Source organism: Myotis myotis, unplaced genomic scaffold (genome assembly GCF_014108235.1).
Source record: "Myotis myotis isolate mMyoMyo1 unplaced genomic scaffold, mMyoMyo1.p scaffold_m19_p_15, whole genome shotgun sequence".
In the NCBI taxonomy this organism is placed as follows: Eukaryota; Metazoa; Chordata; class Mammalia; order Chiroptera; family Vespertilionidae; genus Myotis; species Myotis myotis.
In genome coordinates, this window is record NW_023416319.1 from 47,326,509 (window position 1) to 47,348,629 (window position 22,121).

General features: G+C 43.3%; 1 protein-coding gene across 5 annotated transcripts in view; it reads right to left on the reverse strand.

The window, feature by feature from the left end:
- The window catches only part of POLR3A (RNA polymerase III subunit A), a 66,212-nt gene that overhangs the window by 30,086 nt on the left and 14,005 nt on the right, over positions 1 to 22,121 (reverse strand). For 4 of the 5 annotated variants that reach the window (XR_004972251.1, XR_004972252.1, XM_036337237.1 and 1 more), the window contains exons 11-21: positions 19,630 to 19,770; positions 15,410 to 15,479; positions 14,518 to 14,645; positions 14,123 to 14,261; positions 11,193 to 11,357; positions 8,186 to 8,358; positions 6,554 to 6,665; positions 5,471 to 5,589; positions 3,716 to 3,853; positions 1,786 to 1,956; positions 817 to 930 (exon numbers count right to left, since the gene is read on the reverse strand). Coding sequence is in view for 3 of the 5 variants with exons in the window: in XM_036337237.1 (XP_036193130.1) it covers positions 817 to 930; positions 1,786 to 1,956; positions 3,716 to 3,853; positions 5,471 to 5,589; positions 6,554 to 6,665; positions 8,186 to 8,358; positions 11,193 to 11,357; positions 14,123 to 14,261; positions 14,518 to 14,645; positions 15,410 to 15,479; positions 19,630 to 19,770 (1,470 nt within the window). In the remaining 2 variants the exon portion in view is untranslated. The remainder of the gene's footprint in view (positions 1 to 816; positions 931 to 1,785; positions 1,957 to 3,715; positions 3,854 to 5,470; positions 5,590 to 6,553; positions 6,666 to 8,185; positions 8,359 to 11,192; positions 11,358 to 14,122; positions 14,262 to 14,517; positions 14,646 to 15,409; positions 15,480 to 19,629; positions 19,771 to 22,121) is intronic. The other variant, XM_036337236.1, reaches the window with a different exon arrangement.

Consider the following 22,121-nt stretch of genomic DNA (forward strand, 5'->3'; position numbering starts at 1 on the left):
GATTTCAGAGAGAGGAAGGGAGAAGGAGAGAGATAGAAACATCAATGACGAGAATCATTGTTTGGCTGCCTCCTGCACGCCCCCTACTGGGGATTGAGTGCGCAACCTAGGCATGTGCCCTGACCTGGAAATGAACCATGACCTCCTGGTTCATAGTGTGACGCTCAACTACTGAGCCACACCAGCTGGGCATGGGTTTTATTTTTGATATACTGCTGATTTTTTGCTGCATTTGAATAACCAATCAGTACAAACAGCAAACGATCGGTTCCTGCATCCCTTTGCTTTGGGTCATCACCACATAAAGAGAAAGGAGCTGCTTAAATGGGTCAGTGACATTAAAAAAACAAAAACAAACAAAAAGACCTTTAAGAGTGTGCCCAGGTACCAGCTCTCCTGAAGAAAAAGGAGGGCAGACTCCATGGATCCCTGATCCATACCGTAGTAGGAGAAAGTGATTTAAGAGGATACTGAGACAGCCCCACTACCAACACAAATGATTGGGATTCAGAATGAACAAGGAAGAGCTGGTCCACAGGAGGGGATTGCAGGGTGTTGACGGGTACGGTTACACACAATCAGTTCTCTAGCTAAAGCATTTTCCTTCAAATAGGAAAACACTTGTGTAAAAGCCACAAACTAAGAAAGACATGAGACAAATTCTTCACATTGGCTGCAGAGATTTTGCCTCAGCAATTCTTTAACTTTTTAAACAAAGAAACACTCTTACACAACCCCCCCCCCCCAGCTCATGACATTCCCCAGTGGCCACCACTGTCTGGTGCAGCAGGTGGGGCGACCAGCACCGGAGCTTACCTGCAGGAAGCTGTCCTGGCAGCAGAGGAACTCGTGCTTCTTCATGATCGACTCGGTGCTCAGAACCAGTTCGTTTTTACTGAGTGCAGGCTCGCTCTGACACGGGAAGACTGCCTCAAGTGTTAAAGGACACAGTATGAGGTGGCGGGCGCAATGGAGAAGGGGGCAATATTAAATGAAAGAAGCTACAAGAGACAGGATACTTAGAGGGATCTTCTAGCAACCTGTGATGTTTTTCTCCTTCAAAACAAGTTTTAGATCCTACCTTTAATATGAAGGTGGAAACGGTAAACTGACACTCCACTTACACAAAGACTTCTGGGTATTGTCACATTGCTCCCAAACTTTGCCCCAACCCAGATTTGCATTAAAAATACAAATTGTTGTTTTAAAAAAATCCCAAATATTTTAAGAGTGAAAATATTCCTCCACCCTCAAGCTCAAAGCATTTCCCCAAAGATTTAAGGGCTACATGTCATCCTAACGCACAGGCAGACCACTATGCATCTGAACTCTCCTCCACTGATGGTCTGCCCCTACCACAAACAGTGCTGGAAAACACCTCGGCACTCTTAGATCAGTTCTGCAGGGCTGGTTCCTCTATGAGGAACTATGGGAGCAGAAGGCACCCACATTTTCATTCAGATCAGTACTGTCAAACCACCTTCCAAAAAGGCTGTTCTAAATTATGTGAAATGTAATTGCTTTTCACACCCATGACTTATAACACTGGCCTGTTACATAGAAACCAAAGCCCTCTTCTGTTGGCATTTGACGACTAACACTAGACTTTGAAATTGAGAAAATATTTTCCTTTAATATTGGAAAACTTATTCAGAGTAACACAAAAGGAAAATACTAAGCCAGTAGTTGGGTAGATATGACTGAGCATTAAACTGTGTGTGATTTTCCAAAGGGCACCTCCATTCTAAAGAACACTCCAACCCCAGATATAATACTAAATCTTACTTTGATGTTGTCCAGAACCCTTTTAAACTCCAAGGGCTCATCCTTTCCCTCCATAGCTGCGGGATCTAAGCCATCTCCCCCGTAAATGAACTGTATAATATCTCCCGTAGAGCTTCGGACTGTCAAATCATACTGTGAACAAAGATCTTCAAGGGACTTCACAAGCCTTCTCTAAAGGGAACAAAACAGAAAACAAAGACCAGTCACATGTGCAGAGGATAAGATTTCCAACTGTAAGTTTCAAGGTTACTAGCCCTTTAATCACATAAAAACATTTTATAAGAAATCCCTTAAAAAGATTCCCCTAACCCCAAAATGAGGCCAAGAGTGCCTCTCTAACCTGTCCAGAGGGATTTAGAATATGCCCAACCTCCAGCACTTTAGTGTGTTTTAGAATACCTGCAATGTAAACCCCATCTACCCTGAAGGACTATGCAAACACTGTTTTCCTAACCTGCTGTGCCTCCTCTCTTTCTCCCTAAGGTATAAATTAATGCAACAGCTCTGCATTTCTAAACACAACTTAATCTCGGACCCCCGTGGACTTCAATATGAATTACAGAGGATCGGGTACAGACCCTCTTCTGGGACAGGGGCAGGAGAACAGGGCCAGCATTGTGTCTGACCCAGCAGGCAGCAGCCATTTCTCAAATCTGCCTGTGGAACACCTTCCCCCAGCAGAAACCACTGCAGCAGCAATGTGACGGTGGCTCCGTGCATTAGGGAGACAGAACTCTTCCTCCAGGCAACTTCAAAACAAACAAAAACCCCTCATGCCAGAACCAATTTGTTCTAGGTTAACACACTGCTCTGGGAAATCCATATTCTACTCCAAAAGGTAAAGAGAGAAAATAAAATCAAAAGACATCTGGCAAGAGTGGTAAAAGCATTTCAGTCCTTGGGCTTTTGACAAAAGCAGCACACTCCTAAACTGAAGGGCAATTTCCCATCAAAAGATGATTAAAAGGGAAGTATCAGTAATGACACACCACACGAGGCACAGAAGAGGGTACAGAAGCAGGTGTCTACTGGCTGGAGTCGATTTCACCCTCAGCGGCCCTGTTTGTCTGGCCCACTCGTTCACATCTCTGGATTAGCAGCCCTGGTTGCCAGTCTGCAAACGGCCATGCTTCTCAGACTGGTATCCAGTGGGGAGACAGAGGACACAAAGCTACAGGAGTTCATGGTCCAGCAACTTGGTGTTGTAATAGGTAAAAGCATTAAAATTAAACATACAAACATATATTATGGAGTACAGAGAAGAAATGAAAATTAGACCGGAAAAAAACAAACAAAACAAAATCCCTTGCTAAGGATTTTTCTTCTTTCTTCACTCTACGGAAGAACAAGGCAGGAATGTGTTTCCACTCCTCTGCAGCAGGGGCAGAGGGAAGTCTGAGAAGCACAGGCACAGGAAACCTTCTAGTTTAAATTAACCCCCTGGATCTGTTATCCTACTGTACACACAGTGGAGAGCCTTCCCTCCCAGCTCCCCTGCGGGCACCAAAATGCCAAAATAGATTCCTGGAGCCCATTAGAATGATACTAATAATGTTACTTAAATAGCTGCAAAGTGAAGTAGAGTCCTCTCAGCAGACAGGAGGGATGCCCTGCCACGCCCACTTGTGTGCGTTAGGAAACAGGCTCAGTGAGGTTCCATCGTTATGTCCCAGGATGCACATTCTCCTCCCAGAGAGCCTTGAAAAGTGTGGCTCTGGCCTGGTCTTGATCATTTGAGGTGCCCAGGATTTGGAACATTAACATTAGCCTTTTTTGTTGTTCAATTTCTTCTACATTTCTTAATTTTCCCTTTTTATTACCAAGACGGGGTATATTTTAGCTCGTGTACAAAATATGTAAACACTCAGCAGTCAAAGTCCACAGAGCTCTGTCCTACTCTGTTGTTAATGGCCTACATTTCTTCAATTACCTGCATGTATCCCGTTTCAGCTGTCTTTACGGCCGTGTCGACTAGACCTTCCCGGCCAGCCATTGTGTGGAAGAAAAACTCAGTTGGTGTCAAACCAGAATAAAAGCTATTAGCCACAAAGCCTTTGGCAGCTGGGAGCTAAAGAGAGGTAGAAAAAAAAAAGAAAAATCAAACAAAAAAAAGTTCAGGGTCCATTCCAAACCCCATTCACATCAGAAAATGCTACACCTTCCAGCTAGAAATCCCTGGCCACTGCACTCTCTTGAAGTGGCGGGCTTTGCATACCCTTCCCTAAACGAGAAATAATTTGGCACAACCCATCCTTCCCAGAGACAAGGAGGGTGAGGTCCCAGCCAGGGCCGGTGCTGGTGCCAGTGGCAGGCAAGTGGCTCAGGAGAGGAAACCAAAGCCCGGGCTGCCATCCATGGAGCAGGCGGGCAGCCAAGGACCTCGGAGGGCACTCTCTGACTGCCGCAGCCGGCCCGTTCCCTGGGAAATGATGACGCCCTTAAAGACACCTTCCTGGGCCAGGCTGTCTACCTCCAGAACACAACCATGGGCTGCTGATGTTTATGGGGCTCACTTGGGGTGCTGAAAATGTCCTAAAATTAGATGATGGGGGTGATCACACAATTATGTGAATATACTTACTAAGTCACTGAGCTGTACACTTTGAATGGGTGACTATGACATACACAATGTATTTCAGTGACACTGTTAAAATACACACGTGTGTAAAACACCATGTGAAATGGCCAAATAGCCTTTGGTCTGGATAGGTCTATGTTCCTTAGAGGACAACTGAGATGAACAGACCAATCTCCCACTTCCTTATGGTGTTTAAGGGGCAGCTGGTGGACTCAGAGACATTTCTAGGCAAGCAGACTTCCCGAAGTCTAATCTAGCACTGGCCCAGGGGCCGAGAAGTCTGGATGCCCTGGCCTCTCCTCCCAATTAGTCAGCTGCCCTACAACTCTGAGCCTGACACACACAGGCAGGTGCCATTCCAGCGATCACTTATCTGCCTGACCTCTGGTGAATTCTGACCTGGGGCAGAGGACCTGCATTGTTCCTGGGGCTACCTGGTGCAGAGACTCCATACATCTCAGGACAGCAGTGCTGTCTGCCTAGGAGGGCTGAACAGAAATACTGCAGTTCCAAGCGGCAGGAGCTGTTGGACTCCACACCCAGAATTTACTGAGGGACCAAGTCTTCTTTAAGTTTTGGAACTACAGGTTTAACAGCTGCTGCCCCTGAATCCCAGAACCTCAGCACAGGTTTGCCTCTCTCTGCTTACATTAGCGCCCAAACCACAGGCTAATAGAATTCAGAAGACATTTAAGAGCTGAGTTTGAGAATTCCAGAGAGAGAACCTGAAATTTCTTGGTCGGTTTTAGTGTGGTTTATACTATTTAAAAATCCTTATACTTTTATGTAAATCTCCCCCAAATAAGCAAACAGATTGAACATATATATATATATATATTCATTTTGATTACTTAAGCTGGATGGGAACCTGAAAGCCTCCTCCTCGGAGAGAAACTTCAAAGGGGGCATTGTCCACGTGTTACAGTTCTGAGTTAACAAGGCTCCTTCTACGCGAGTTGGTTGGGTTAAAGAGGCAATAAGGACCCTGAGCAGGGCCCGCCCTTGTACGCCACTTGTATGTTGGTTGGCAGCTGCAGAGCTTCAGTTACTCTTTTCTGCACTACAGATGGTTGTCCTTAAAGTTCTGCCTGACCCTCCACTGCTTACCTTTGAGTGTTTTTCAAAGTGAGGCAAGGACCTGTTTTCAAAGCCATCTGGCACCCGGGAGCCACTGATGGCTTGCTGTCCCACACAGGCAATCATCTGTGATATGTTAATGAAGGAACCTGGGGAAGCAGGTCAGGAATGTAACATCATTACTGAAATAACACTAACTGAAGTGCGAGCAGATCCTTGAAATAAAACACGAAGCAGTGCAGCCCAGCCCCTTCCCCACAGTAAGGTCACAGCCTAGGGGGGAGCTCAGGAACAGGGGAGGCCGGGCGAGGGCTACAGGCGCTCGGGAGCAGCGGGCACGTCTGGGTTGGAGGCAAGACTTCAGGTGCCTCTTCAAGAGCAGCCAGGTTAGACTTCTGGAGGACATGACAACTCAGACTTAAAACGGATGGGGGAGGAATTCCAAAGTGGGGGCAGGGGGGGTGGGAAGCAAAGACACAGGGATGGGAAAGGGTGGGGCAAGTGCAAGGAGCAAAAAGTAGAATACTGGGGTGAAAGGCAGCAAAGTTAAAGACTTTGAACTTTATCTGTAAAATATTTTCAGAAATAGAGGAAGCATGGAGGTTTTGAATTTGCGCACAGTATCATGAAATCTAATGTTTTAAGGTCCTGGGTAGGTGTGAAATTAAAAGCATTTTGCTTCATCACTAAATACTATATATATTATTTTTTAAAAGTTGTTTTAAAGTTGCTCAAAACATCCTCAAACTCAGAAACCCACACACATTACCAAGAAGTTCCTCTAGAATATTAAACTCCTCAAAATGCAAATAGTTCTTTTTCTATATACAGCTGATCCCTGAATAACGTGAGGGTGAGGGGCATCAGCTGCCTGCAGTCAAAAATCCACACGTACCTGAAGTCAGCCCTCACATACGTGGATTCCCAACTGTGGATCGAAAATACAATTGATTTCTTTTTGTTTTTAAAAACAACATATGAGTGAATCTGATTTAAAAAGATATGCCTTTATAAACAAAAGGTCTGTTTGAAGTTATGATTCCTACATTTTCCAGAACAGAACCAGCCAGTCCATATGGACAACACAATGATGGCAATGGCCAGAGCACTCACCTTTGGAGCCGCACAGAGCCATGGTGAGGGGACTGTTGCTCTTGTCCAGCTCCCGGAGGCAGGCGCTGCCCGCATGGTCTCGGATCACCGACAGCTCCTTCAGGATCAGAGCCTGGTGGGAGAAAGGGAGGTGTGGGAGTCACCCTCACTGGCTCTGCTGATTACAAATGTACAATTTAAGGAAATTTGAAAAAATTTAAGATGTCAGATTTCCAAAAGATAGAGGTTTCAGAGCCTTGGAAGACCAGGATGCCCTATATGTACAGACCAACAGCTTCCACAAGGTTCCAAATCAGTGTGTTAGGTAAGGATGATTAGTAACAAAACCCCGAGCAACCCTTTCATTGGCAGTAAGGAGAATGCGCGTGGCTGTGTGCACAGAACCACACGACACATATCAGCAAGTCTATCGCTATGCACACACATGCCTGAGGAAATGTGCACAGTGGAAGACAATGCCTGTACTATTTATAAAATGTGTCTAGTTTTTCTTGCCAAGAACACATTTGAACTCCCACAGTGAACCGTGCGATGAGGTGACTCTCCAGGAATGCTCTAGTCCTCCAGCTCATCCACACTGTCCTTCCTCAACTCCCAACTCAGGAGGCTGAGTCACTTAGGGTCACGGTTCCAGTAAAAGTGAGTGCTGCTGCGGCCTCAATTCTCTAGATGAGAACCTTCCATTTCTCCCCACTACTCCCTCTTTAAGACTTAAGTGAGCTTAAGACTGAGGTAGTAATAGTAAGGGTGACTACCTCACACAGCCCTGCTTTAAAAATTCACTTCATCAGAAAACTTACTGCTTAAAGAGCCTTTCCTCTGGAGAGCCAGGCAAACCCCGCTGAGACAGACTGCTGACCAGGCTGCTTCAGAGAACACGTAGGGCTCTCAAAGGATGGCTGCGATTCTGACTCTGACATGTGCTGGTCCTGTTCTCAGCTATCCTAGTTTCCAAGGGGGGCAGGCAGAGGGGCAGCACTCTGGTACATGACTCTTGATATAATTTTCCATCTTCTATACCCAAGTCTCTTTCAAAGACCATCCATTTAAACAGTGGCAGTGCCAGCCTCTAGGCCAGTGGTTCTCAACCTTCCGGCCCTTTAAATACAGTTCATCATGTTGTGACCCAACCATAAAATTATTTTCATTGCTACTTCATAACTGTAATGTTGCTACTGCTATGAATCGTTATGTAAATATCTGATATGCAGGATGGTATTAGGCGACCCCTGTGAAAGGGTCGTTGGACCGCCAAAGGGGTCGCAACCCACAGGTTGAGAACCCCTGCTCTAGGCGAAAAATGTGGGGAACAGGGCAGAAGCACTTTACCAGCTCCAGAAGGGCCAAGTGTGATGTCTGAACACAAGCAGCCCGGGTAGCCAAATGAACAGACAGGGCTGTGTCTTCACCACCTAGAATGTGACAGCTGAGCAGGATTAAGTGGCCTGACTGAAGGCTCTACCCTCATTGAACACACACAAGCAGCACAGGGCCAAGATGAGGCTGAGTCACTGCCTCTGCTTCCCTCTCCCCTCTACTACCTTCTCCCCTCTGCTACCTTCTCTCTATGGCTGACAGCACATCCCAGGAGCACAAAGAGACGGAACTGATCGCCCGAAGAGCCAGACTCACCTCCAGCGTCTCCTCCGCAGTGCAGCCAGGCTGCTGCTGCAGCTTGCCCGTGTTTAGGGCTTCGATGTACTCATCACATTTTTTGTAGCCAGCGTTCAGCAACTCATTCTTGGCCTTTAGCAGCCCTTGACCAGGTGTGACGTCACCAATCCCAATTGAGAATCCACGGTTTGCTGTGGAATAGTTGATAGGTAAAGCAAGAAGAGAGGGTTAAGAGATGGATGTTAGTCAAACTACTATGTGGAAACAAGTTTATACCTTCAGAGAATCTGTCATAATTAAATTACATTAAAACTTACTGTATCAAAGAAGCAAACAAAAAGCTTACTGTATCAGTCCCTAGGGAGGACACAATCTGGACTAAGACTCACTTCTCTCGAGTGGGGAGCATGGCATGTCCCACCTGCCTAGGGAAAGTGCCCTCTGACTTCTGGTTCTCGGATAGCATCGTAGGGACTTAGATTTTGCCCACGCCCCCAAATACTGGTTTCTTTTTTCAGAAACCATCCCAAAACACAGAGAGCAAGAAACAAATGTAAACCCCACCTTGACAGAACTATGCACCATCAATCACCCTAGCCCCAATAGATGTAGACAGTGAGCAGATGAGAGGTCGGGAGTAAGATGCCTACAAGTGGCTTATGGAAATGAGGACCAATGGAAAGGCTCAGAAACTAGATCACCAGGCCCTGCAGATGCTAGAGCTGGTATATGTGTTGTAAACAGAGAAACCCAGTGTCAAGTCTGCACATAAAACAGGCCCAGGGCCTTGTCCCTGTGGAAGATGGGAGTTTACTACCCAAAAAAATGCAAGTAGAGAGAGTCTGGGTTGGGAAATACAAGGTGTAGACAGGTGGGGATGACCAACACTGAGGAAAGGTCTTCATATTCCACGACGAAGGTTCCTTAGCCCCTTTCCCTGTCCAGCTCCCAGAATCCCAGCAGCCAGGTCTCCATCCTAGGGAAGGAGGTTCAGATTGAAAGACGTCCCTGGAGAAACCAAGTCTCTCTGGAGGAAAACATGACTAATAGGGATACTGGGCAGTTCCTCAACCAAAAAGCTGGTTTCCAGCTCAACTGATAAACTGAGAGATCTACCAGCCAACCAGCTCCATTTCCAATCAGTGGTTTTGTGCCTCACTCATAAAGTATGAATGACAGCCAGGGAACCAGATATTTGAGGAACCTCATTACCATGAAAGACAGGACAACAAACACACAGAAAAAAGAAACTAAAAGAATATTTAGGGAGCAAATAAAATAAAACTGAGTAATTTTCTCTCACAGTGATAGAGAGGATATATCTGGGGAGCAAGAATAGGAAGCCTTGCCCTAGCCTGTTTGGCTCAATGGATAGAGCATCAGTCTGCAGATTGAAGGGTCCCGGGTTCGAGTCTGGTCAAGGGCCCGTTCCTTGGTTGCAGGCTCCTGGCCCTGGTTGGGGACATGCCAGAGGCAATCAATTGATGTTTCTCTCTCACATCGGTGTTTCTCTCTGTCTCTCCCTCTCCGTTCCACTCTCTCTAAAAAGCAATGGAAAAAATATCCTCAAGTGAGGATTAAAAAAAAAAGAAAAGGAAGCCTTAAGAAAAAAGGAGCCTGGCCAGTATAGCTCAGTGGTTGAGCATCAGTCCAGGAATTAAGAGGCCACTGGTTCGATTCCTGGTCAGGGCATATGCCAGGGTACATGCCAGGGTTGTGGTCTCGATCCCCAGTAGGAGGCATGCAGGAGGTAGCTAATCAATGATGTTTCTCTCTCATCAATGTTCCTATCTCTCTATTTCTCTCCCTTTCTCTCTCTCTAAAAAAACAAAAAACAAACAAAAAAAATCAATAAAAACATATTTAAAAAAAAGAAAAAAAAAAGAAAAAGGAAAGAACTACCTGAGGATAAAAACAGAGGTTGGAAATTAAATAATATGATAGTGAAAAATATGTTTAAATCAATAGGATTGTTAAAAGATTATATGAAATCAGAAACAAAACATAAACAAGGAAAAGAAGATTAAATCAGAGAGAGAGTCAATCCAGGAGCTCTAGTAGGCAATTAATAGAAATGCCAAAAAGAAAGAACGAGGAAGTAAAGGAGAGAATATTATCAGAAAAATCTATAATAATAAAGTGTAATATGCTAATTAGACCGGACAGCTGAACGACCTTCTGGACATCCTTCCAGATGACCTTCTGGATGAAGCCAGGGCTGTGAGGGCTGAGCCCCTTGCACAAATTTCATGCATCGGGCCTCCAGTAATACAAATTTCCAGAACTGAAGGACAAATAATTGTAGATTAAGAGAATTTACAGAGTGCTCAGCACAATGAATGATAAAATACCCATACCAAAGTTGTACCATTGTGAACTTTCAGAATGCCAAAACCAAAGAGAGGATTCTTAAAGTTTCCAGGATAAAAAGACAATGCAATACAAAAATTTGGGTATAAGAATGGAAATACACTTTAATAGCAATGCTGGCAGCTAGAACAGAATAAAGCAATATCCTCAGAATTCTAAGGTTAAATAATTTTCAATTGACAATTCTATACCCAGCCAATGAATCAATCAAGTTAAGAGTAGACTAAAGATGTTTGGGGGCAGTAAAGATATCCTGACTCATGGCAAGCTCAAAACATGAGCAAACACAGGAAATAGAACAGTGCCAGGGTAGGAGGGAAATACTGAGAAATCTGGTAGGGCTGAATCATGGAAGGCCCAGAGGGTACAGTGAGTGCACAGGAACCTTGGAAGCAGCCCACAAAAGGCTCTTTATGTAACACAATCCTACCTGGTAGGCAACAGGGAGCCCTTATAGATTTGAGATGAGACTGAAAAGCAACGCAAATTTGCAGCCCAATTAGTATCACACTCATTTCACTGAGGAAAGCATAATGTTTAGCTTGGAATAGATATGTATATGTGTGTGGGGTAAGAAGGGGGATGAAACAATAGCAGAAGAAACCCCTAAGACCCAGAAAATATGGCATTAAAACGAGGATGCTGAGATACTCACAGAGGTAGACAGGAGCCAGCCTGGCAAGCCTTGACATGGCATCAGCAGCTTCATTCTGTCCCCAGTCTCGCAGCAAAATGTAAAAAATATTGTTCTTGGATCCTGATCCCAGTGTTCCTTTGTCCATGCTGCCACTCATCAGCTCACTGTTCTGGATAGTGACATCTGCAAGGATAACAGTGACTATACATTTAAACAGGAAATTAATACACCTTTCTTCATTCCAAAAAGCATTGGAGGTAGTTGAGAAAACTTGTTTCCATATTTAAAGTTAAAGCAGATCAAATGGAAATTCTCCTCAAAAAGAGGAATCTAGTGTCTTTTAAGAAGCATTAAAGGCCCAATTAGTTACCTTATAGTCCTAACTCTGAAATGTACTAGTTAGCCCTCATTCTCTTCATCTGTGAACTGTGAAAGACAACATCAAGCACTTGCCATCTCTATGTCACGGGGATATTTTGGGCATCAATGACATCGTGTATAGCAAAGTTCTTTTAACCAAAGTGTAGAGCACTGTGTTGTTCGTCTAAGACAGTGGTCGGCAAACTGCGGCTCGCGAGCCACACGCGGCTCTTTGGCCCCTTGAGCGTGGCCACGAAGTTTCAATCGCACTGTATGTGTGCGCCCGCACGTGGTATTTTGTGGAAGAGCCACACTCAAGGGGCCGCAGTTTGCCAACCACAGGTCTAAGATATTGGAAACTAACAGGGGCACCATTGTGAAGAGCTTATGTAACCATAAGAAGTGAAATTCTCATCTAGAAATAAACAAAACACAATCTAAAACATCAAGCTAGCCCTAGCTGGTTTTGCTCAGTGGATAGAGCGTCGGCCCACAGACTGAAGGGTCCCAGGTTTGATTCGGGTCAAGGGTACATACCCAATAAACAAAAGAGGCAGAATAAAAGAAATTGCATTAAATGGCAGGCTCGATCCCCAGCCCTGGGGGGGGGGGGGGGGGGGAGGGGGCAACCAATCAATGTGTCTCTCTAACATCAATGTTTCTCTCTGTGTCTCTCCCCATCCATTCTACTCTCTAAACAAAATCAATGAAAAAATATCTTCGGGTGAGGATTAAAATAAATAAATAAATAAATAAATAAATAAATAAATAAATAAATACCATGATGCTTTAAAAAATAATAAAAACCAAAATAAAACAACAAGCCAAAATATCTAAAAATCCTGGGAGCATATTTTCAAAGTAATGATTTTAAATCTGAGAAAAACCAATGCTCTACAAAACATTTCACCTTCATTACAAGACAGCAGAAACCTTGACCTTCAGAGAGACTCCACAGAGCCCTATAGATCCATTTCCTGTCACAAGGCCTTGCTACAAAGCCCATTCTTTTTTATTTTTAATATATTTTATTGATTTTTACAGAGAGGAAGGGAGAGGGATAGAGAGTTAGAAATATCAATGAGAGAGAAACATCAATAAGAGAGAAACATCAATCAGTTGCCTCCTGCACACCCACTACTGGGGATGTGCCCGCAACCAAGGTACATGACCTTGACTGGAATCGAACCTAGGACCCTTCAGTCCGCAGGCCGACGCTTTATCCACTGAGCCAAACTGGTCAGGGCACAAAGCCCATTCTTGTTAGCAGCCTAAGATAAACTAAGGAGCTCATGCCAGAAAGGAAAAACTGGCTCGATGGCACTGGTCTGTAGACCAAACTTTGAGCTGCATTCGTCTACATGACTCAGTTGGCTTGCACTTAAATAAATCTCACTGTTAACATTTGTTCCTCACGTTATCAGAATATTCACTAACCAGGTGAGGCAGGGAAAACACTTCGTATTTTTTTGTTATACGTTTTAGTCATACTTTTAGTGTCAATGAACACATTTTTTGGACATAAAATAAGAAATTAGATGGCTTAAGTAATGAGACTCTGGTTGATGAAAAAAACAAAAAAAAAACAACTCAAAAAAACAAGAGGCAGAATAAAAGAAATTGCATTAAATGACAGCTCAATGTCAGCTCAATAAATTTAATTAAGACAAAAAGGGGAGGGTGGGGGGGCAGGAGCGGGGCGTAAGAGATCAACCAAAGGACTTGTATGCATGCATACAAGCATAACCAATGGATATAAGACACTGGGGGTAGAGCCAGGGGATTGTCAAGGGCAGGGGAAAAAAGAAGACATATGTAATACCCTTTGTAATACTTTAAGCAATAAAACAATTAAAAAAAAAAAGGCAGACGAAACCGGTTTGGCTCAGTGGATAGAGCGTCGGCTTGCGGACTAAAGGGTCCCAGGTTCGATTCCGGTCAGGGGCATGTACCTGGGTTGCGGGCACATCTCCAGTAGGAGATGTGCAGGAGGCAGCTGATCGATGTTTCTCTCTCATCGATGTTTCTAACTCTCTGTCTCTCTCCCTTCCTCTCTGTAAAAAATCAATAAAATATATTTAAAAAAAAAAAAAAAAGGCAGAAACCAGTCAAGACAAAATGCACGTGGTGAAAAACATTCTAATCACTGGCCCATGTGTCTACCTTAGAGAAATACCTTAGGATCTCTACCTTAGAGAAATAGAAAATCACATCTGAGCCCGGCCAGTGTGGCTCAGTGGTTGAGCACTGACCTGTAAACCAGGAGGTCACGGTTCAATTCCCAGTAGGGCACATGCCCAGGTTGCGGGCTCGATCCCCAGTGAGGAGTATGCAGGAGGCAGCCAATCAATGATTCTCTCTCATCACTGAAGTTTCTCTCTCTCTCTCTCTCTCCCCCTCTCCCTTCCTCTCTGAAATCAGTAAAAACATATTAAAAAAAAACAAGAAAATCACATCTGAAAGGAGAATCATCAGCTACATTTCCCTGAAGAACAAATTTCCTGCCTCAGGCTAAGACCTTAGAGAAACACTGCATTTACTTTTCTGACCCCCCCCCCCCCCCCCCCCCCCCGTTTGCTTTAACTCACAGGAATCATTGACACAGAGGTCTTCTCCTTTGCCACAGTACTGCTTGCCCTTGGTTCGAAGGTTGGCCCTCACTGGATTGTCATCACTAGGTCTGAGGATGACACTGAAGATCTGCTTTCCTGTCCACAGGGTGACAGGCTGGAGGAGGAAAGGAAGGCAGAGCATCAACTGGCCAAGCCTGGTCTGGACCACCTTTCATGTAAATAAGACAAGACTACAGCGATCACATGCAAACCCAGCACCGGCACGGGTACATCCATATGGACATATGGGGATGGACACACACACACACACACACACACATACATACACCTGTGTACATACACACACACACACACACACACACACACACATACATACACCTGTGTAATACACACACAGCTCCTGCACAAACCTTTAATATTGTAGGAGGCGGGAGGCGAACTTTAATTTTCTCATCCTTGCCCACCAGTATTGAAGCAATGATTTGGCATGCCTTGGCTCGGTCAAAGAAAGTGTCCTTAAGAGTAAGGAGATAGGCACCTAAAAGTGTTAAACACACACACACACACACATAAAGGAATGAAACTGTGAGAAAATCACATTTCAATTTTAAAGTTGAGATTCCTACCAGCATCTCCTACTGATGTTTTTATCTCTCTCTCCCTCTCCCTTCCTCTCTGAAATCAATAAAAATATATTAAAAATAAATATGGCCGAAACCGGTTTGGCTCGGTGGATAGAGCGTCGGCCTGCGGACTGAAGGGTCCCAGGTTCGATTCCGGTCAAGGGCATGTGCCTGGGTTGCGGGCATATCCCCAGTGGGAGATGTGCAGGAGGCAGCTGATCGATGTTTCTCTCTCATTGATGTTTCTAACTCTCTGTCTCTCTCCCTCCCTCTCTGTAAAAAATCAATAAAACATATATTTAATAAATAAATAAATAAATAAATAAATAAATATGGACTATTACTTAAAAAGTGACAAAACATACAGCTGCTTACTGGCTCTCCCCCTCCAGCTAGAATTTAGGCTCCAGGAGTAAAAGGAGTTTGATTTACTCACTGCTGTATCCCCAGGGCTTAGAAACATGTTTGGTCTATGCAGGAGCTCAACAAATGCTTGTTGATTCAATGAACAATCAACCAATACAAAATATCTCAAAAATAAGTTCACAGTTAAACTTAGTAAACAAACAACAGACTGAAACACAGGCAATTAAATAGCTTTGCAAGTTCTCATATAAAACCATTGTGAATGAGAACCATTGTTCCACAGTCTCCTTTTAAGTGAATTTCACAAACCCACCTGTTAGAAAATCCTGAATAGCAGCAATTAGTGGTTCTCCATTCCTTGGAGTTACAAGATTTGCTTTAGTCTGAAGGAAAAAATGGATACAGTAGGTTAGCCATCCTTGGAGGCATGATGCAGTCCAAAGATCTGCATGCCAAGGCTGAGAAATCAAAGCCAGGGGCCTTAATCCCAGCTTTGTCACTAATTTCCAGTTCCTCATCTGTAGAGCAGAGAGAAGAAATACCAACAAGGCAGACCTCAGAGGTTCCTATCAGCACTAAATTAGTAAAACACCGAGTTAAGTTGTTTCAGATTCCTGTAAAGAACTCTGCCATCTAAGACTTTATTGTTTTTAATAAATGCACTTCTCCAAAGAAATTCACTTCTACGAATGAGTAGTACTGTGTCATCTTTGAAGTGAATCAATTCCACACTTCTTCACAATGATGGCAAACTGTTCAATTTCTCTTGAGACAAAAAGTTCTATCAACAAACAATTCAGTAACAAGATTTAACTAAAATTCAATGAGTGCCACATTGAGCAAAAAAGGAAGCTGTTGTCCAACAAATGGGTAGGTATATAGAAGGTTCTGGGTCAGAGTGCACTGCTCAACTCTTGATGCGGACTTGCAGGCATTCTGGGCCTCCTCACCCACAGTGAAAGGCCCTCCAAGGCAGAGAGACCTTGCCTGCCTTCTTTTGAGCCACTACCCAGAGCAGTGATCCGCACGGGGGCAGGAGACAGCTGCTCACTTCTGGTTAAGAGAATTTCTCTGGGGAGGACAGCAAGTGGTCTGGGTGGGAGTAGGTTGCGCAAGCCCATATGTGCACATTTTGGAGAAGTTTCCTGGGCAATTTGGGCCACATTTAAGCTAAAGCCCCACCTGCTCCAGGAGATAGGACTGCTGAGTCAGTGCAGTAGATCAGCAGTCGCCAACCGGTAGTCCACGGACCACTGGTGATCCGTGAGGTCCAAAAGGCTAGCGACTGCTGCAGTAGACAACTTTCTCATAGAAACTGAGGGATTTGTCCAAATAGTAATTATGGATTCTTCCACCCAATATTCTTGAAGCCTGCGTTTTAGTTATTTCATTTTTAACCAATGAAATATGTTGTTATAACAAAATGTCTAACAAAAATATCTATAATAGCAAAGTCAATGGCAAAGTCTAACTGGCTGCAGGCTGATAACTATTATCACTAGTAACATTACTTTTTTTTTTAATATATATTTTATTGAATTTTACAGAGAGGAAGGGAGAGAGATAGAGAGTTAGATAGGGTTAGGGTTAGGGTTAAAAACAAAAAAAAACAAAAAAAAAAAAAGAGAGAGTTAGAAACATCGATGAGAGAGAAACATCGATCAGCTGCCTCCTGCACATCTCCCACTGGGGATGTGCCCACAACCCAGGTACATGCCCTTGACCGGAATTGAACCTGGGACCCTTGAGTCCGCAGGCTGACACTCTATCCACCGAGCCAAACCGGTTTTGGCAACATTACTTTTTAATTATAAAAATAAGTTATATCCATTATTAAAAAATCTAAAAACATAGACCATAAAAACATCAAAACTCAATGTGTCGAACTGCCAAGCAAAAGCATCTACTGTTTTAAGACTTAGCATATAACCCTTCCAACTTTTTTTTTTTTTTAATATATTTTATTGATTTTTTTACAGAGCGGAAGGGAGAGAGATAGAGAGCTAGAAACATTGATGAGAGAGAAACATTGATCAGCTGCCTCCTGCACATCTCCCACTGGGGATGTGCCCGCAACCCAGGTATATGCCCTTGACCGGAATCGAACCTGGGACCCTTGAGTCCACAGGCCAATGCTCCATCCACTGAGCCAAACTGGTTTCGGCTCCAACTTTTTGCTATAAACATTTTTACAAACATATAGGCAACTACTTATCAAACAACTATGTATACAACTATGTATACAAAAATGTCATCATTTTTAAGAGAACACAAAGGGTTTCATTGTATGGATGTGACACAATTTAACAAAACCAATTTCTTTTCTGGGCACTGCTTGTGTTCTGTGATTGCAAATAATTTGCAAGTCTCATTACTTCCTCTGGAGAGGTTCCTAGAAATGAGAGTGCCAGTCAGGAAGAATGACTGTACTGACCTATTCACCCTTTGACTATAGGAGCGCAGAACAAGAACTCATTCACGGCTACCCATCCTCCACCAACCACGCACCCATCAACCATCTTGTCCTCTCGTTATCAACCACCAGTTCCCAACACAGCCCTCATCACCATTGCTACAGACACTGAGGCACAGGAGAAAACAGGCCATGTTCTTGTTTCCCCAAGTGTGATTGTACCTTTGCAGCTGCTGCTCTTCTGCTTGAATTATTCTTTCTCTGACAGACCCACTGATCATTCTTCCACTTCTTTCAGAACCTGGTTCATGTTACTGTTCTAGTGGTCCTCCCAGACTATCCTAAAACAGACCCCCTTCATGCTCTTTCATCCTTACCCTGCCTGATCCTTTTCTTCCTAGAACTTATAACCATCTGACATTTTATATTTGTTATTCTGTATCTCTCCCCATTCAAATAGGAAGGAAAGCAAGAACTTGACTTCGCCACTCACTGCTATGTTCCTAGAAGAGTGCTTGGCACACAGTAGTGCTCAATCAGCATCAACTAAATCTTTTTAATAGGCCGAGGAGTCCAGAGAAATAATTCAAAAGAAGACTCTAAATGCACAAAGATGACCCTTGAGGGTCTAACTCTCAAAACAAAACAAGAAAAGCACCTTAAATTTTTAACACCAGAGGGAAGATGAGTCATGGTGTGCTAACGTGGTGAAATGCTGTAAAGCCATTATGATCAATCACGAGGACTCTACAGCAAGTTGGTATTTATAGTACGTTAAGCAGAAAAAAGGAAAAGAAAGGCTATTTAACCATGACAACAACCATCTATATTCATGGATAAGGAACAAACTGATTAAAGAGGTGGAAATAAAGAAAGCTGTGTTGTGTAGAAACTCTACCTTATTTAAATAACTTCCATTACTTTGCTAAAATGTTTGAATAAATAAGAATCAATGTTTCAAAAAAGTTGAAGACTTCAGTCTATTTTAGCACATAAATTTCTCAAAATTATTTAATTCTCCAAAGGATAATTTAAACATGTATAAACAATATCTGATAAATTAAATATTTCATTTATTAGAAAAGATATATCATCTAGCTAGAGTGGCTGAATGGTTGAGCTGGATCGATTCCCAGTCAGGGCACATGCCTGGGTTTGCAGGTTTGATCCCCAGTAGGGGGCATGCAGGAGGCAGCCAATCAATGATGTTTATCTCTCATTGATGTTCCTACCTCTCTATCTATCCCTCTCCCTTCCCCTCTCTCTAAAAATCAATAAAAAACATATTTTAAAAAACACAAAAAGATATGTCAACTCCTGCCATGAAGAACTCTAGCAAAGGCTACGAATGTAGCCCCTGCTTGCTGTCCTACCAAATCCACACGGACTTTAATATTTAATAGATCTGCTTGCAGAACCTAATCGCCTTTACTTAAGAACACTTAAGACTACAAGATACATCAGTTCATAATACAGAAAACTAGGATACTAGAAAAAAGAAAGACCTAAGTTCTGAAAACCCAACAGGTAGGACCATTCAGTTTAGGAGGGAAGAGCCTACCCAGCAGGCACCTGGACCACGTGCTCTGGCAGGTTCAGGAGCGAACAGCACACACAGCGCAATAGTTAGAGCCCAACTGTGACTCCTCAGGACCAGGCACCGGCCTCACTCATCACTGGCCTTCCCTGGCACCCAATGGGCACTCCTTACCCGTTAATAATAAAATGGTGATACGAGTCATTACAAAAACGACTGTTTAGTGTGCCCTCCAGAAGACAAAGAAGTATTGTTACATTTTGGGAAGGTTCCATTCAGAATGTTCAATACAATATATTGGTGCTTAAAGAATCTTTAGCTACTAGAAAATCCATGTATGCAGAACCATCTTTTCCCATGATACCCAACAGCTGATTGCTACGCTCTCTCATCTTTTCATAAATGGTGCTCACATATCCATTTTCTCTCAGGAACCAACATTATAGGTCAGGAAACATCAACTCCCCCCAATAAGCCCCTATCACAGACACCAACTCACACACTAGAAGGTGTTTCCCAACAGGGCCCGATCCCTTTTCCTACCCTCATGGAGCTGTAAGCTGGGCCACCCCACTCTACGTACCCCCATTAGAACAAGGGCCTCTGCTTTAGCTTCTTCTGTTTGTGGAAGATGAAGATTCATCTCATCGCCATCAAAATCCGCATTGTAGGGTGTACACACACACTCGTTAAATCTGAAGGTCCGATGGGGCTTGACCCTGGCCTGTGGAACACAAAACAAGAGGAGGGCTTAGTCACTGATCCAGAATCTTCTTAGTTATTAAAAAACCAGAGGCCCGATGCACGAAATTCGTGCAAAGGACTAGGCCCTTGCAGCCCTGGCTTCGTCTGGAAGGTCTTCTGGATGGTCGTTCTGCTGTTCAGTCTAATTAGCATATTAGCTCTTTATTATATAGGAGGATGGCTTTATGGAAAACCGGAAAATGTAGATTAAGAAAATAAATCTCTAGTGTGTTCTCTCAAGTGACTCACTCAACTGTGGACTCACTCACCATGGCCAATGTGGGAACTTGTTTTACCGCTGGAGGCAAACACCAGCACTGGAGCCACATGAAGGCCCCCGGCCCATGACATCACAGTTTGATATCAGTAAAATTTATGGCAGTTAATTAAAACACACAGACTACATAAACTGATGAGTTTATAATGACAATGAAGGAAGAGAAATCCAAAATAAGCAAATAAAGAATCTAAAACAACCGAATGGGAAGTAACTGAGCACCAACTTTTTACTTCCCAAACTGACAATAAAGGAAAAAGAATTAGGTATTTAGGCTGCTTTTCCTTTATGAATTGTATTTCTAGACAAGCAGATAGCTCTACTTTTTTAGTTCAAGAATCCTTTGTAGTAAATGTGAAATAAGTGATTAATTTCACCATTTGGCAGCCCTAATGAAATAATGTAGGCAATGATCATAAATGAACAAAACTATTAGCAGAAAGGTTGATGAGGAGCCTTTTAAAGAAGACATCAGATGCCGAAACCGGTTTGGCTCAGTGGATAGAGCGTCGGCTTGCAGACTGAAAGGTCCCAGGTTCGATTCCGGTCAAGGGCATGTACCTGGGTTGCGGGCACATCCCCAGTGGGAGATGTGCAGGAGGCAGCTGATCGATGTTTCTCTCTCATCGATGTTTCTAACTCTATCTCTCTCCCTTCCTCTCTGTAAAAAATCAATAAAATATATTTAAAAAAAAAAAAATATATATATATATTTTTTTTTTTTAAAAAAAAAGACATCAGATGAATCCTTATACTTTTCAGCTTAAGTAAGAATGGGCCCTAACCGGTTTGGCTCAGTGGATAGAGCCTCGGCCTGTGGACTCAAGGGTCCCAGGTTCGATTCCGGTCAAGGGCATGCACCTTGGTTGTGGGCACATCCCCAGTAGGGGGTTTGCAGGAGGCAGCTGATCGATGTTTCTAACTCTCTATCCCTCTCCCTTCCTCTCTGTAAAAAATCAATAAAATATATTAAAAAAAAAAAAAAAAGAGCCGAAGCCGGTTTGGCTCAGTGGATAGAGCGTCGGCCTACGGACTGAAAGGTCCCAGGTTCGATTCCGGTCAAGGGCATGTACCTGGGTTGCGGGCACATCTCCCTGTGGGAGATGTGCTGGAGGCAGCTGATCGATGTTTCTCTCTCATCGATGTTTCTAACTCTCTATCTCTCTCCCTTCCTCTCTGTAAAAAATCAATAAAATATATTGAAAAAAAAAGAAAAAGAAAAAAAGAATGGGACATTCAGATAACATGTGCCTCTTCAAATAAGCCCTCTTGAAAGTAGCCGGCACCCCCCACAGTCATTCTTGTCAAAAAGTTGAACCTGCATCTGATCACGTCGTGGGAGCTAATTTCCAGTTTACAGAAATACAAGGAAGAATGAAGAAACACTTAACTCCATACCTATACAAACTGAGAGCATGGGACATTCTCTAAGACAAATAACATGGTTTTTTCAACAATGACATGACAACTTAAAAAAGGAGGGAGGATTGTTCCAGATCAACAGAGACTTTAGATATGTATCATCCAAATGTAATATGCAGACTCTGCATCCTGATCCGAACAAACTAGCTGCAAGTTTTTAGTTTGTTTAGGGAATCTGACTGTGAACTGGGCACTAGACACTGACAAATAAAGAGTGACTGTTCGTTTTGTGAGGTGTGACAATGGCACTGTGGTTACTATGTGTGCCTTACACAGTAAACTGAAAACACATGGAAAAAGACATGGCATCTGGGTTCATCAAAGAAAAGAGGAAGATATACAAGTGAGGCCAAATCAATAAAACTGAATAAAGAGGATGGGAATATGAGAGTTCACAATAGTATTCTTTGAATATTTAAAAATTTCTTTTAAAAAAATGTTCCAAAGATAAGCAGAAGCTTCTAGAAAAGGAAGGCTTCTGTTTCCCCTAGATCCCATAATCATATCCTCATAAATCATAAACTGCTGCTTTGGTATTTCACTGTTAGGCAATATATTCACAAACTACTGAAAAATGGAATCCAGAAAAACCCGACTTTCAGAGCTTGTTTAAACACTGTTTACAAATGCTC